Source organism: Nannospalax galili, unplaced genomic scaffold (genome assembly GCF_000622305.1).
Source record: "Nannospalax galili isolate Female #2095 unplaced genomic scaffold, S.galili_v1.0 scaffold231, whole genome shotgun sequence".
NCBI classification, from domain to species: Eukaryota; Metazoa; Chordata; class Mammalia; order Rodentia; family Spalacidae; genus Nannospalax; species Nannospalax galili.
Genome location: NW_008330120.1, coordinates 2,643,546 through 2,660,170, shown reverse-complemented (window position 1 = coordinate 2,660,170; position 16,625 = coordinate 2,643,546). Strand labels below are relative to the sequence as shown.

The window sequence follows — 16,625 nt, the reverse complement described above, 5'->3', positions numbered from 1 at the left end:
TCAAAAAACCCCCCCCCCCGCCACTGCACCCCACAGATCTAATAACACACACACCCTCCACTGCACCCCACAGATCTAAGAACACACACACCCTCCACTGTACCCCACAGGTCTAAGAACACACACACCCGCCACTGCACCCCACAGATCTAATAACACACACACCCTCCACTGCACCCCACAGGTCTAAGAACACACACACACCCCCTCCACTGTGCCCCACAGGTCTAAGAACACACACACACCCCCTCCACTGTGCCCCACAGGTCTAAGAACACACACACACCCCCTCCACTGTGCCCCACAGGTCTAAGAACACACACACACCCCCTCCACTGTGCCCCACAGGTCTAAGAACACACACACACCCCCTCCACTGTGCCCCACAGGTCTAAGAACACACACACACCCCCTCCACTGTGCCCCACAGGTCTAAGAACACACACACACCCCCTCCACTGTGCCCCACAGGTCTAAGAACACACACACACCCCCTCCACTGTGCCCCACAGGTCTAAGAACACACACACACCCCCTCCACTGTGCCCCACAGGTCTAAGAACACACACACACCCCCTCCACTGTGCCCCACAGGTCTAAGAACACACACACACCCCCTCCACTGTGCCCCACAGGTCTAAGAACACACACACACCCCCTCCACTGTGCCCCACAGGTCTAAGAACACACACACACCCCCTCCACTGTGCCCCACAGGTCTAAGAACACACACACACCCCCTCCACTGTGCCCCACAGGTCTAAGAACACACACACACCCCCTCCACTGTGCCCCACAGGTCTAAGAACACACACACACCCCCTCCACTGTGCCCCACAGGTCTAAGAACACACACACACCCCCTCCACTGTGCCCCACAGGTCTAAGAACACACACACACCCCCTCCACTGTGCCCCACAGGTCTAAGAACACACACACACCCCCTCCACTGTGCCCCACAGGTCTAAGAACACACACACACCCCCTCCACTGTGCCCCACAGGTCTAAGAACACACACACACCCCCTCCACTGTGCCCCACAGGTCTAAGAACACACACACACCCCCTCCACTGTGCCCCACAGGTCTAAGAACACACACACACCCCCTCCACTGTGCCCCACAGGTCTAAGAACACACACACACCCCCTCCACTGTGCCCCACAGGTCTAAGAACACACACACACCCCCTCCACTGTACCCCACAGATCTAAGAACACACCCACCCCCTCCACTGCACCCCACAGATCTAATAACACACACACACCCTCCACTGCACACCACAGATCTAAGAACACACACACACCCTCCACTGCACACCACAGGTCTAAGAACACACACACACCCTCCACTGTACCCCACAGATCTAATAATACACACACACCCTCCACTGCACCCCACAGGTCTAAAAACACACACACCCTCCACTGTACCCCACAGATCTAAGAACACACACACACCCTCCACTGCACCCCTCAGGTCTAAGAACACACACACCCCCTCCACTGCACACCACAGATCTAAGAAGACACACACACCCTCCACTGCACCCCTCAGGTCTAAGAACACACACACCCCCTCCACTGCACACCACAGATCTAAGAAGACACACACACCCTCCACTGCACCCCACAGGTCTAAGAACACACACACCCCCTCCACTGCACCCCACAGATCTAAGAAGACACACACACCCTCCACTGCACCCCTCAGGTCTAAGAACACACACACACCCTCCACTGCACCCCACAGGTCTAAGAATACACACACACACATACCTTCTAACTCAAATGTACATATGTGTGTGTTTAAAAGAAACCTCTGGCTGCTCTGTAATCTCCTTTTCTCACTTATCAGTATCACCTTTTGTGTTTTCACACAGTTAAAACTACTGTTCCATGGGGGCTGGAGAGATGACTCAGCACTTAGGAGCACTAGCTGCTCTTGCAGAGGACCTGGATTTGATTCCCAGCACCCACATGGCTGCTAACAACCATCGGCAACTCCAGTTCCAGGGGAATCTAATGTCTTTTCTGACCTCCGCAGGCACTGCACGACACATGAGCACTTACACGCATACAGGCAATACACTCATATACATAAAATTAAAATAACATATAAAACTTTTTAAAATACTACTCCAGGGCTAGGAATGTAGCTCAGTGGTAGAGCATTTGCCTACCATGTGTGAGGCCTTAAGTTCAAATGCAAACACTGAAAAAATTATACCATTTCAAATCATTATTAGTGGCTGCATTTCCCCCAAAGATAGACCCAGTATATCTGATTTTACATCTCCCTATTCCTGGACATCCAGTTGTTTCTAGTTTGAGATTTGGGAAACCAGAGCTTTAAGGAACATCCTGTAGATGTGCTGTCTCACAGCAGTGTCAATGGAATGGGTGACTCGCAAGGCAGTGGTGATTCACAGGCAGTGCCCACACTTAGAGAGCTGCTCCCCTGTAGTCCAGAACACTGGGGTTGGCCGGAGACCAGAGGAAGAAGGGCCAGGACATGAATCTGGGATTGCTCCAGAACTAGCCTAATTCCATAGACTCCTGACTCCACTCTCCCAGAAGGAGCCAACTTCGGGCCACCTGTCCTCCCAGTCACGAGCTGTTTCTAAATGCCTTGGCCTTGTTTGGACCGGACTCTCTTCTGCTACAAATGGTCCCAGGACTTGCACAGTGAGTGGCAGCTCTGACCAGAGTGTCCCCATGTTGACACTAGAGTCCCCTCCTGTGTGAGCAAACATTGTCCACCACAGATGAGGCCTCCGCTCAGGATCAAAAGCTGTGAGTGGAAAGGTGGAGGCAGGGACCTTGATCTACTGAGAAAGGTCCCCAGTGCCTGCATCACACTGTGCATCCTTCCTTGCTCAAGAAACGGGACACAGGCTCCCCCACCTTCCCATCCCCTCTTGGGATGCATCAGCTACTTTCCCGCCACTGTAACAAACACCTACTAGAAACAACCTAAGGATTTATTTTACCTCACTGTTTCAAAATTTTTCCGTCCATCAAGGTGGGGGAGGTATGACGGGGCATCTCAGCACATGGCAGAGGGAGCCTGGGAGCATGTAGCAGAGGCTGTTCACATCACGGAGGGCCAGGAAGCAGAGTGCACAAGCCAGGATGTAGGCAGGGATAAAACACCCCCAGAGCCTGCCCTCAGTGATGACGTACTTTCTCCACTTTCCAAAGTTACCAAAACCTTCCAAAACATGCCACCAGCAGGGACCAGGCTTCAGTACATGAGCCCATGGGACACAGTTCAGACTGAAACTAAAACACTAAGTGACCAAACCTTTACAAATACACATGTTTTTCAGGTAACCTCATTCCTAACTGGACCTGCTACGAACACCCCTCAGCCCCTGCCCCATGGGAAACCATTGTTACCCACTTGCTGGGTTCCCTCCGTAGACAGTATAAACTGACCTTCCTCTGTGCTGGGACCAAATTCCTAACAAAGGAACTTGAAAAGGGAGGATTTTTTTTGGTTCAGGGTTTGAGGGGACAGAGTCCATTTGTGGTGGAGAAAGTGTGGCAACAGGTGTGTGTTTCCTGGTGGCAGGAACTTACAGCAGCTGCTTGTATTGTATGTCAGTCACAGAGAGGGCTGCTGGCTCTCTCATTTTATGTTCAGTCAAGCGCTCCAGCTGGTGGGATAGTGGTGTCCACATTCAGGGTGGATCCAGCCTTCTCAGCTAATCCTCCCTAGAAACACCTTCAGACACATCAAAAGTATCCCTCACTAATAACCTGGCTCTCTCTCTCTCTCTCTCTCTCTCTCTCTCTCTCTCTCATGTGTTTGTGTTCCTGAGCCTGTGTGGGTGTACCAGGCCCTCCTGTCTGGCCCCACCCACCCACCACTAGGGTTACAGTTCTGTGCTGCAGTGCCAAGATCTTCCTTGGGTGCTGGGGATCGAACTCAGGTCCTCGTGCTTGTATGACAAGGCACTTTACCCACTGAGCCATCTCCCTAGCCCCCTACTGCGTATTTCTTAATTCTATCAAGTTGAAAATCAGCATTAGCCTTGGAAGATTGTATATGTACACACATGTGGGAGGGTCTCCAGCCCGTTTTTTTCTGACTTGGCTGACACTGCATGCTCGCCTGTACCAATTTTCTCCTCAGTGCTGACATAGCCTGCTCTTAGAGGCTCATCCCAGAACTTGGTCCATCTCAGAACACAGAGCTGCTTTGTGGCTGATGTGCTTCTGGTGTGACTGGACCAATGCCATGGTAGATGTGGAAGTTTTGGCTATCACCGACCATCACGCAGTATGGCATTGCATCTGGAACTAAGCTCAGCACAGATGAGGAGAGCAGGCACTGGGTGTTGGTCAGTTTTGCTTTTTTGTAACTGTGACAAATGCCCAAGATAAACAGTTTAAAGGAGGGGAGATTCAGTCCATGGCCACTGGGCTCCATTGCTAAGGGCCCTTGGTCATCAGGCTCTGTTGTTATGGGACGGTGGTGAAGCATCTTGGTCATGGAAGCATGAGGCAGAGAAGGAAAACAGGAAGAGGGCAGGACCAGATTCATCCCAGTGACATATTCCCCCTAATGCCCCTGCCTTCTAATCGCCCATCCAGTATGAACTCAGGTAGACGAACCCAGTGATGAGGAGTTAGCACCTTCAAGATCCAATCACATCTCAGCTCCACCATCTGCTGACCAGGCCTTCAACATGTGATCATGCCTTGCGGGGGGGTAGGGGGCACACTATACCTGAGCTCCAACCTCAGGCCATCTGGGGGCCCAGGGTTTGTAGCTGTTTATTGCTCCAGCCCCTTTTACCTCCTAGAGCCTGCCGGAGCACAGAAGTCTCAGCTCACCCCTGTCTCGGGGTTGAAATACGGCCTCTTGGGTGGCTTTTTAACTGTATTTCCTGCACAAGTTGCATGGGCGTACGGAAGCCAGTTTGTGGGCTCCCTAGGGCCCAGCTGGACAGACACAGTGACCTTAGGCTCCCTTCCCAGTGGTTTCATCCCTCGCTGGCTCAAAGATACTTCAGTCCTTCTAGTTCACAGCTGGTCCTCCCTGCCTGCGGCTACTTGAGAGACCATTTTCATACCTCCTCAAGAACACATTAGGGGGCCTTGTCCTCGAGGGCAGTCAGCCCCCCTCTCCCAGCCTCCCCACTCTTGCTGTGGTGCTTCAGTAACTGAGCTGAGACCCTGCATTATCTCACCTTTACAGCTTTATCTCACTCTTGTGTTAGAACAGAGGCTCCTGCTGCTGCCTTTGTTAAAGACCTTCTTCCCAGAAGAACAAACAGCTTTCAAAGGAAAGAAAGCCTGCCTAAACATTTGCCTTCCTTTCCAAAAATTTCAGCTGCTCAAGGAATCGACAAATGAAACGGTGCTTTTGGTCTAGTGTGGGATCTCTCTTCCAAAATTCTGTCTCTCTTCATTGAGCCTGGTCTCTGTGGTCTGAGGGAAGAGTGAGCTCAAGGCTGCACACAGGTTCAGGCACAAGCCTAAGAGGCTCTGGATCAAGGTTTACAGCAGCCAGAACAATGTTGTATTCTGTTGGCGGGGGGGGGCTGGCATCTAATATTTTGCATTTACCATTTGTGGTTTTGTTTTTCTTTTCCACTAAAATATTTTACTAGAAGTTATGAATAAAGTGTGGTAGGCAGTATAAGACACCGAAATGTAGGCAGAGGCAGGCGGATCTCTGAGTTTGAGGCCAGCCTGGTCTACATAGCAAGTTCCAGGCCAGCAGGGGCTACAGGGAGACCCTGTCTCAAAAAGTCCAAAAAAAGGACACAGAAATGTGTCTAATACACATCACTTTTAGACAGGATGCGCTCCAGGGGCTGGGCTGATCCTCAGCAGGTAAGGTGCTTGCCACACAATCATGAAGGTTTGAGTTCCATCTCCAGCATCCAAGTAAAAGATGGGCACAGCAGCATGCACCCTGTACTTCCAGCACTGGGAAGATGAAGGCAGGAGGGTCTCTGAGGCTCACTGGCCAGCCAGCCTAGCTGAAACCACGAACTCCAGGATTAGCCGGACAAGGTGAAGACCACTGGGGTAAACACCTGTCCTAGTTACCTTTAATTGTCAACTTGCCACAGCCTAGAGTCATCTGAGAGAAAAGCCTTGATGGAGGAATTACCTCCATCAAATTGTCCTGTGTGCACGTCTGTGCCATACTGTCTTGATTGTTAAGTCATGGAGGAGGGCACAGCCCACAGTGGGTGGCACCATCCCTAGGCAGGTGCTATGAGAAAGCTAGCTGAGCATTGTCTATGAGCGAGCCAGCAAGTAGGTGCCTCCAAGGTTTCTGCTTCATCCTCCTGCCCTGACTTCAGCAATGGACTGTGACCTAGAAGCCTCAGCCAAATAAACCCTTTCCTCCCCAAGTTATTTTGGTCAGAGTGTTATCACAGTAACAGAAAGGAAATCAAACCAATGCCCAAAGTCTTCTAGTGTTCATATGCATGCAGGTACACACACACACACGCACATCACACAACACACACACACACACACACACACACACACACACACACACATCACACACCAAAAAAAAAGGAAAAGATATCCACCCTAGACCATGGCTGGTGGGGAGGTGGTTATTTCAGCACACATTGCCAGGCCTCATGTCCCAGGCACTGTTATGGACATGCCTCATATGGCTGTGGCTGCAGGTGACTAGCCCCCTTACATTTCTACACCAGGTCCTCCCATCCCCGCCAGTACCACAGACAGCCCAGGGCTTCATCAGCTGGCGATCTGGGGTACCAGGCCTGAACAAGTACTTGGAGCAGGATCCAGAGATCTACAGCTGCAAAGGAGCCTATGCTCGAGAGCTGCACTGGCCGGAGCAAGGAGTGCACTGAGCGCCGCCAGGCTCTGCCACCAGCCTCACCCACACTAAGCAGTGTCTGGGTGAGCTCCCGGCATCTCCAAGCTTGTTTCCACATCTCTGCTCAAGCAATGCTTTGAAGAACAAAAGTCTACCTTAGGCATAGTCATTCATCCATGACTCCCTTCTGGAATGTTCTTGGCTAATGTAATGAATGAAGTCAAATAGATGCCCTGGTTTGTTTGTTTGTTTGTTGATACTGTGTGAATTCCTAGGTATGACTTTGAAAAACAGTAGTAAGTTTAAACATACTTGCCTATGACTGGGGATGTAACCCAGCTGGAAGAGTGCCTGTCTAACATGCACAAAGCCCTGACAGCTCATACATGGGCTGTGATAGCACATAGCTGTCATCCTAGCACTTGGGAGGTGAAGGGAGAAGAATTAGAAGTTCAAGGACATCCTCAGCATATCAAGTTTGAGGCTAGCCTGTGCTACAAGAGATCATGTCAAAACAAAACAAACAAGCAAACCAAAACCAGGAAAAAAAAAATCTCTTGTCCAGTACTAGATGTGGTATAGGCCTATCGTTATAGTTGCTTGGGAGGCCGAGGCAGGAGGATCACAGATTCATGGATTACCTGGGCTACCAAGTGAGCACAAGGCCAGCCCAGGCAACTCAGTAAGATCTGGTTTCAAAATAAGAGGGTTGGAGATGTAGCGCCATGTTGAGTGCTTACCTAGCATGTTTGCTTACCTGACAAGTCCCTACACTGAATCCCTGTAACCACAGCCCCTAAAAACCTCATCTACACTTCTGTGGTCCTTCTCACTCTCCTCTTGATGAGATTGCTGGCCTGAAGCATCCATGCCCAGACACCCAAGAGGAAAGAGATAGTTCGAACTGCTGGACTCCTCCTCGAAGTATCTGTAGTTAAGTCCACAGCTTCAAGGACAGAAACCAGGCCAAGCCCTCCGAGTGGATCCCCAGAAGTGCCTTCCCAAGTTCACTGAGCTCTTCTGCCCTGGTGGTGACCAGCCAGACATCCCCACCCAGCATTGCCAGTGCCTGACGGCTCGCTGAGCTCTCCTGCCCTGGTGGTGACCGGCTAGACACCCCCACCCAGCATTGTCAGTGCGTGACTGGCCATTCCCACACTACAGATATCTACCCCTCAACTAGCATTTCCTTCTATCCACCCCGATCAGTTCTGTAATTTTCTACCTGATCCTCAAACAGCAGGTGGGGCGGGGCGGGTGGGGGCAGTCAGGTGGTCAAAGAGGAAAAGCAACCCATGACAGGATGTCTTGAACTGTATCCTGAAAAGCAGGTCAGGGAGAGTTAAGGACACTGTGGGAGCTGGTTCCTGGTCCCCCGCTCCCCCAGCCCCACAAGATCTCATATAGTCCAGGCTGGTATGGAAGTTGACAGATAGCTGAGGATGAACTTGAACTTCTGATCCTCCTGCCTCCACTTCCCAAATGCTAGGATTATAGGTTTGAGCCACCACAGTCAGTTTACTCAATACCAGGGACAAAATCCACAGCCTCAGGCATGCTAGGTAAGCACTCTCCCCGCTGAGCCACAGCACAGTCCTGGCCTTCTACTTCTGATAGGAGCAGGTCAGTGACCTCTACTGTCCTGTCCTGAGCAGGATTGGGTAGCCACACATGAGACATTTGTCTTCCCCCTGTCTGCACCATGGGCAGGAAGAACTCTTCCTGTGTCTGGCTGATGGGGCCTGCTGAGCCTCCCTTTGCTGGAGCCCCTGCCAAGGCCTGGACTGCCATCCACAGACACTTGCCTCCATATCCAAGTGGGACAGACCTGCTAAAGAATCCCAGGATTTCAGACCCGGGGCTTTCTCAGTGGTACAAGTTCAAATTCAGGCCACCAGTTTGTGCTTCAGTGGTACAGCCAATCCAGATCAGGAAGGCGGCTGGCACACAGCTTCCGTCTTGGACCACATGGTTTTCCCATTTCCTGACCCGGCAGCAACTGCATGAAGCAGTCATGTGATCTGCTGGGCTCTGGAGATGTTCCCAGCTGCCCAGACATTTAGCCTGATGTAGACTAAACAATCAGATGCTTGGCCAAGCCTGTCCCGACTCCAACCCAATGTTTTGGCATCTCAGTCATTGCTGCAGGCAAGACATCTGCCCCTGAAGAAACACATGTCACTTCTTATGATCAGTGTTCACCAGAGTGGAGCAAAATGGCCTGTCCAAGCCCCCCCCTCCCCAGGCCCTTCAAGGATTGTGTTCCTGTGGATGTCCCCCAGTGAGGCGGTTCACAGCTTGGTCAAGGATATCCCTCTGATGACAGGTGGCACATGTCCTAATTCGTGATTGAAAAGCGCCTGGGAGTCATCTTCTTGTTTTCTGTGAACTCAGGGCAGGAACCTGGAGGCAGGAGCTGAAGTACAGGCCATGGAGGAGCGCTGCCTGCTGGCTTCCTCCCCGCCTGCCAGTGCTCAGCCTGCTTTCTTATGCAACACAGGCCCACCTGCCCAGGGCTGGCACCACCCACAGTGGGCTGGACCCTCCCACATCACTCAGCAATCAAGAAAATGCCCCACAGACATGGCCACTGGTCAGTCCAACTGCCAGACTGGTGGCAGTTGTCTGTCTTTAATAATTTGTTCATCATCTAACCACATATGTGCTCTGATTTAAAGACATGAACAAGAGATGTGTCTATGGGTGTCCTGTTTCACCACCACCCCCCTTCTCCTGGGTTCCGGCTGACCTCTGGCATAAAGCAATCAGGCCTGTGCTCATGGGCACCTAATAGGCCCAAAACCCCCAGTCATTGGCCCAGTTGAGAATCAAAGTGGACAGCTCTCCAGGATTCAATTACTGTGTACCGTTGCAAACTTGACATTTAATCTATGGAAATTCACCTCTTTGTGGGTGTCTAAGCTGGCCCATAAATGTCACCACACCCTGTAAAATACCACAGCACTTCCAAGGTCAAGACGCAGCTGGTGAACTCATGCCAGAGAAACTGACATGCATTATAACCATGAACCACCAGCCGGCCTCGTTCCAAATGAGCAGACCCAGAAATGACGCAAAATGGAATGGGGTTGGGGACTCAGAGCTTGTTCCGTCACAAGCATGTTTCAGCCTAAGACAAGTGAGAAACTCCAGTGTCTGAGTTATAAGAAATGAAATAATTCGACAGAAGATGAAGCCGCTGGGAAAATGCGGTAGTTTCTGTCAACTTGATGCAAACCTAGACACACTTGGGAAGAGGGAATCTCAACTGCGGAATTTCCTCCATGAGACTGGCCTGTGACCATGTCTATGAAGAATTTCCTTTTTAAAAAATATTTTTTAGCCGGGCGCACACCTTTAATCCCAGCACTCGGGAGGCAGAAGCAGGTGGATCTCTGTGAGTTCAAGGCCAGCCTGGTCTGCATAGCGAGTTCCAGGACAGCTGGGGCTACAGGGTGACCCTGTCTCAAAAAGACCAAAATATATATATATATATATATATAATTTTTATTTTATGTGTATGAGTGTATTGCCTGCATGTATGTAAGTACAACCATGTTGTACAATGCCCTCGGACATCAGAAGAGGGTGTCAGACCCCTTGGAACTGAAGTTTCAGATGATTGTTAGCCTCCATGTGGGTGCTGGGATCCAGACCTGGGTTCTCTGCCAGAGCAGCCATGCTCTTAACACTGAGCCATCTCTCCAGCCCCTATGATGCATTTTTTTGGTTGCTAATTGATATGGGAGGGCCCAGCCCATTGTGGGTGGTCTATCCCTAAGCAGGTACTGCATAAGAAAGGTAACTGAGCAAGCCAGGGAAGCAGGCCAGTAAGCAGCGTTCCTTCATAGTCCCTGCTTCAGCTCCTGCCTCCAGGTTCCTGTCTTGAGTTTCTGCCCTAACCTCCCTCAGTGATGGACTCCAAACCTATAAGATGAAATAAACCCTTTCCTCCTCAGGTTGGTTTTGGTCAGTGTTTTATCACAGTGATAGAGAAGCAAACCGGGACAGAAACCAGCTGTTATGCATTGTAACAAGGACAACTGTCCCCAGGAATGCTGAGCCCCAAACCCCTAGAACAAAATGCTTGAGAGTTTAGGAAATAATACGTTTTTGAGATCACATATGCTGTATATTACATAACCCTCTGCCAGGGTCTTGGCAGCCCCACAAAATTAAATCCATTAATACTTTTGTTGAAACTTAGAACTATTAACGCCAATTGGAATAAAGGCTCTGAGGGGTCTCATATCAGTTTGGTCCAAGCTTTATCCCCAAATGAGGGCTGGTGTCAAACTAAGTGAATATTTCTAGGGTTTGGTGCATTTTGGAGTTTGGGGTGGGACGGATAAGAGGTTTTAGAATAAAATGTTGTAGTCTCGGAGGATACTATAGAGGTGATTCTTTCAGATCCACCTAATTCGTCCTAATTAGGAGCCAGGCAAGCTCACGCCTTTATGAAATTATACAAGGATTCTTTTGGTTGTAAGAGGACGTGACCCACCCCAAGCCAGAATACAAAGGGATTTATTGACTGAGAAGGCCAAGGGTATCACACAGGCTTTAGATGCTGTTTGGTCAGGCTTTCAAAGACTGTCTCTAGGGCACATGATCTTTCTGCCCAGTCTACTTTGGCCTGATGTATCTGACTGCGTCCAGCTACAAGAGACATATCTCTCCATGGTAACAACAATGAGGCTTCAGGCTGGAGAGATGGCTCAGCAGGTAAAAGCACTGGCTACTCTTGCAGAGGACCTGGGTTCAAATCCCAGAAGCCAAATGGCGCAGCTAACAACTGTCCGACTCCAGGGGATCTGATATCCTCTTCTGACCTCTGCAGGCATTGCATGACACAGATGCACTTACATCCACGCAGGCAATACACTCATATACACATAAAATTAATACTAATATATGACAGGTGCGGTGGCACACACCTTTAATCCCAGCACTCGGGAGGCAGAGGCAGGAGGATCTCTGTGAGTTCCAGGCCAGCCTGTTCCACGTAGTGAGTTCCAGGCCAGCTGGAGCTACAGAAAGACCCTGTCTCAAAAAAGACGATTATGTATCAACACACACACACACACACACACACACACACACACACACACACAAATAAAACCAATGAGATTTCTTAGATGTCCAAAGACGAAACCTAGGGACAGCGCAAGTGTCAGCTAGTCTGACAATCTGCCTTCGACGATCTGTTCCTCCGCTGAGGAAACAGCATGTGTGCCCCAGTAGAAGGACACATGCTTTCTGTTCACCTGTGGCTGCAGGAAAGGATGTCACTGTTCATCTCTGACAAGCCTACCTGAGGGGGGTCTCACTGACCAGAGGTGGCTCTTGCCCCTGTTCCCAAATCAAACACAACATTATCTCCTTTGGGCCAATAACCACTTCCCAAGTTCCCTGTGACTGTTAGTAGGAGAACAGTGAGGCAGTGGGGTTGACACGACGCCCATGTGACTTCATTTTCAGACAAGCTCATGCCTCATGGTCACAGAGGGCTGCTTGCTTTCCTTACTGTGTCCAGCAGAGTAGAAGAAAGACCAAAAGACTCTTTCCCTGGATTCCCAACTACAGTCTCATTGTGTCCCACCAACTGCGATTGGGTAACATGTCCATTCCTAAGCCAATCATTATGCAGCCCCCAAATGAAGTTCACCAATTGGCTTAGATCTCACTCGGCTCCGCCCTTAACACAACACACAGGACACATGAGTCAAAAGAGAACACATGCTTCCTTAGAAGGAATCTGAAGATAACACACAAACTCGGGGAAAGGTGACCTTATGATAAAGCAGTAGCAAAGTGTCTTTGGGAACCCTGGGCTGGTAGCTGTGGCTCAACGCGATACCACTGGGGACAGAGGAAGATCAAAAGACTCTCCTGGGACATCAGGTGGCCTCGGGCTTCCCAGGTGAGACACCAGCATTACTCAGCAATTGCTGAAGTATGATCCTGCTGCTTCCAGCTCTCCAGAGAGATGGTAGTCCTTCACAATTCTCCAAGTGTGTGTCTCCCATATCCATGAGCGAAAGCAGGCTTTGCTGTATTGGGGAGCAGTGTACATTAACTGCAGAACTGGAACCCCAAACTTGCTGGAGTCCCTCTCTCTGCCCTCCTCTGCATTCCAGGGAGGCAACATGATTGGCTTTGGTCCCAAGACCAGCTTGTATGGCTAGCTCTGTTGCGCACAGTGGGTCAGGATTCCCATTGGATGGAATCCCAGACTTAGAAGCCCAGGCACTCAGGAGCTTCCTGTAGCCTGCTGCCTAGAAGTTCCATCCCAGCTGACAGCCTGGCCTGTGTGCCCAGGTGGGAGTGTGCTGGTGAACCATGCCAGAAATGCCTTCTTTCAGATCTGCCTTCTCACTGTTCATCTGTACATTCCTAGGAGGACACACAGGACCACTGACCACACTGGTGTGAGAGAGCGCAGTCTCTTCTGGGAGGTGTAAACAATGTCTGCCCCCTCCTTCCTTGGCCCCTACGATAAACTGCAGACTGGGAAACCAGTGAGTTTATTGAGCTTACTTCCAGAGCAGTGGGTGAGGGTTTACTTACTGGAGTGTGGGTGCTCCTCTCCTAAGGCCACACTGAAAAGTCTTCATCCAAGTAAGGATGGTGACTTCCCCCACAGCTGGCACAGAATGGGGAGAGAGCCTCCCCTCAGCCTCCGCATGCAGCTAGGGCTGACTAGCTGATTGGGAGGTGTAGCGGGTCCTCCCTGCTCCTCCTTTCTTGCTGAGAGTAACAGTCAACAAGCTTAGCTGTGGTGATCCTAGGCAAGTGGGTTCAACCAAGCTTGGGAAGAAGGCATCTGTCCATGGTCTGTCTGTTGGAGAACAGTCCTATGCAACAATCCCCACAGACATGCCCACAGGCCAGTCTGTTCTGGGAAATCTCTCAACTGAAGCTTGCCCCCTCCAATGACTCTAGGCTGAGTCAAGTTGACAAGGCTAATTAGAATCGTCTCTTTCTCATTTTATTAAATAACTAGACTAAAGTATAAAAGCATAGGTGGTGAGACGGCTCAGCGGGTAAAGGCGCTTGCTGCCAAGCTTGACAACCTGAGTTCTATCCCCAGGACCCATATGGTGGAGGAAGAGACCCAGCTCCTGCAAGTTGTCCTCTGACCACCACGTGCAGGCTGATTTTCATACACAAGTGTGTATGCAAATCACACACACACACACACACACACACACACACATACACACCCCACACAAATAAATGTAAAATACCCAAGCATATTCAAAACTTAAACCGACAAACCTAAGCAGGCCACCATGGTGCTGGAGTCTATCCTGACCTCTGCCAAGGTGGGACTATGACCTGTCCCTAGCTGCTAGTGCTCAAGTTTAGTCCCCACTATGAGATTTCAGAGTGGAAACATAGTCCAACCATGGCATCTGGAAGGTGGTGAGGATTAGGCTAGGGCCTCAGCCCCCATGACTGACTCTGGGGTTCTGTAAGGAGACGGGGAGAAACACAGACACACCCCTGTGCACTCTGCCATCCTTCTAGAAGACTGTCACCAGACACACACAGCCCCTCCACCTTGAGCCACCAGGAGAGTGAACTTAATCAGCCTCTTTTCTTTATAACATTCCCCGTCTGGGTTTTTATGTAACAACAGAAAATGGACTAAAATGTCCCCAGACCCCAAGACAACAAGACGGGGCCAGGCCAGGTGGTGGACCCCTAGACTCTTTGCTATTTGGAATGCTGAGGCAAGAAAATCTCCAGTTCGACCTTTACCTGGGCCACGGGGTTAATTCAAAGCCAAATCTTCCATTTTCTTTTCCCAAAAGAAGACAAACAACTTGGATTTTGTAAAATGTGAAATGTAAGATCACCCAATTGTTGAATGTTTTTACACGTTTAAATGTTTCAGTTATTAAATGTGGTGCAAGTTAAATACACTAGCAACTTCAGTTTATACTTTCTTTTTAAAAATTATTTTATTTATTATTTTTAGTTTATGAGTGTATTGCCTGCATGTATGTAAGTGCACCCATGTTGTGTAATGCCCGAGGAGGTCAGAAGCAGGCATCGGATCCCATGGAACTAGAGTTACAGTTGTTAGCCACCATGTAGGTGCTGGGAATCGAACCCGGGGTGTCTGCAAGAGCAGTCAGTGCTCTTTAACTGCTGAGCCATCTCTCCAGCCCCCAGTTTACGCTTTAAATAAACACATTTCCAAGCACTTTTCTGAGGTCCACATCTGGATACATAAAAGGCACCTCAAACTTAATGCAGCAGAAATTCTCTTCATTCTGGCAGCCTCTACCTCCCACACAAAGCCCTCTCTGTCCCTTCCCAGTGCCCCTCAGTCAAAGAAGGAGTTTCTCTTCCCTTCCCCAACCCCACCCCAATGATCCTTCAATGAATCTGGCCCACATAAGCCCCCACTTCACTGTATGCCACCCCCATTGTCTCCAAGGTTTAGAAATAGTTTTAGCCCAGCCCCCAAGAGTTTATGTGTTGGCAGCTTGGTCCCCAAGGTGGTGATGTTAAGAGTGAACAGGATGGGGCTGCCGGAGCAACAGTCCTGGCCAGGGATTAATGGAGTTGTCATGGGGTCCTGACACTTCCCTCAAGAGCAGCTCCTTGTGGGAAGTGAACCTGGCCACCAGGCTGCTGAATCCCACTGCCTTGTATGTTGCCCAGTGAGTCTCCCTCTCACGTGCACTCCGACCATTATGCCATGCCCATGTTGACCCAAACAAGGATGCCACCCACAAAGGGACATCAAACCTCTCTGCAGAATGCTACTTTATGTAATGTGAACTCTGCCTAAAAATGGCTGCAAGTTTTCAAAATTGTCAATTCTGTGTGACATACCTGTTGTCATTCAATTTCTGAGATAAGTGAGAATACCTGTCGCTCACACCACAGGTCAGTTCAACAAGACTGAGGCCACAATGGACCTGGGAACCCCCGACCAGCCCCCTGGGCTCTCGTGTGGGTGTCTGTGTATGCACACCTATTCATGGATATACTTGTCCGTGTGTGAGCTTGTTCGTGCGGGCAAGTGCATGTCTGTGTTCCTGAGTATGAATGCCAGAGGACCGTTTCAGGTGGGTTTTTGACACAGGTCTCTCACTAGCCTTCAACTTGCCCAGTTTCCCAGGCTCGCTGGTCAGCGGGCCTCAGAGATGCACCTGGCTCCTTTTCCCCAGCACTGGATTTCAAGCACCATGCCCACATTTTCACTTGAATGCTGGGGACGGAACTCAGGTCTTCAAGTTTTACTGGCTGAACTATCTCCCCAGCCTCAGTCACCTGGGATCTTGATTTCCCCTGGAGACCAGCTAATCATCTGGTCATTCCCTCTGTCAGCCATCAGCATCCAATGGACCTGTTTGTGGGAACCTTCCCAGCCTCTGGCAACCTGCTCTGATGGGATCGGAGATTAAAAATAAACCCACAGAATGTTGGGCCAGAGATGCCAGGCAGCAAAGAGAACACACCGTCTGATTCCATTTATATCAAGTGTGGAGACAGAGCACATCGATCTGACTGGAGTCTCTGCAGGGTGGTGGCCAGGAGGGGCCTGGGGAGGGGTCACTTAAGGTCACATTGTGTTCTTACTCAGGACCCTGGGGACCCAGCTGTGTCTGGACTGGGAAATACCTAAGGCTGTGCGTTTAGGGTGGTGCACTGTGCTGTTCCCTCAGTTTAGGAGTTTTCAGAGAAATAATACATACATGTATTAGACACATTTGGTTTCTTGCCAGACTTTTGAAATGGGAGTCGGGCTCAGCCTCAGATTGAAAGACTTCCTCGG

General features: G+C 50.2%; 1 protein-coding gene across 1 annotated transcript in view; it reads left to right on the top strand.

Moving 5' to 3' along the window:
- Positions 1–6,860, top strand: part of CUNH20orf85 (chromosome unknown C20orf85 homolog) — a 15,218-nt gene extending 8,358 nt beyond the window's left edge. Inside the window, exon 4 of the mRNA XM_008842481.1 lies at positions 6,699–6,860. Within this exon, the coding sequence (XP_008840703.1) occupies positions 6,699–6,860 (162 nt within the window). The remainder of the gene's footprint in view (positions 1–6,698) is intronic.
- Positions 6,861–16,625: the final 9,765 nt, after the last annotated feature.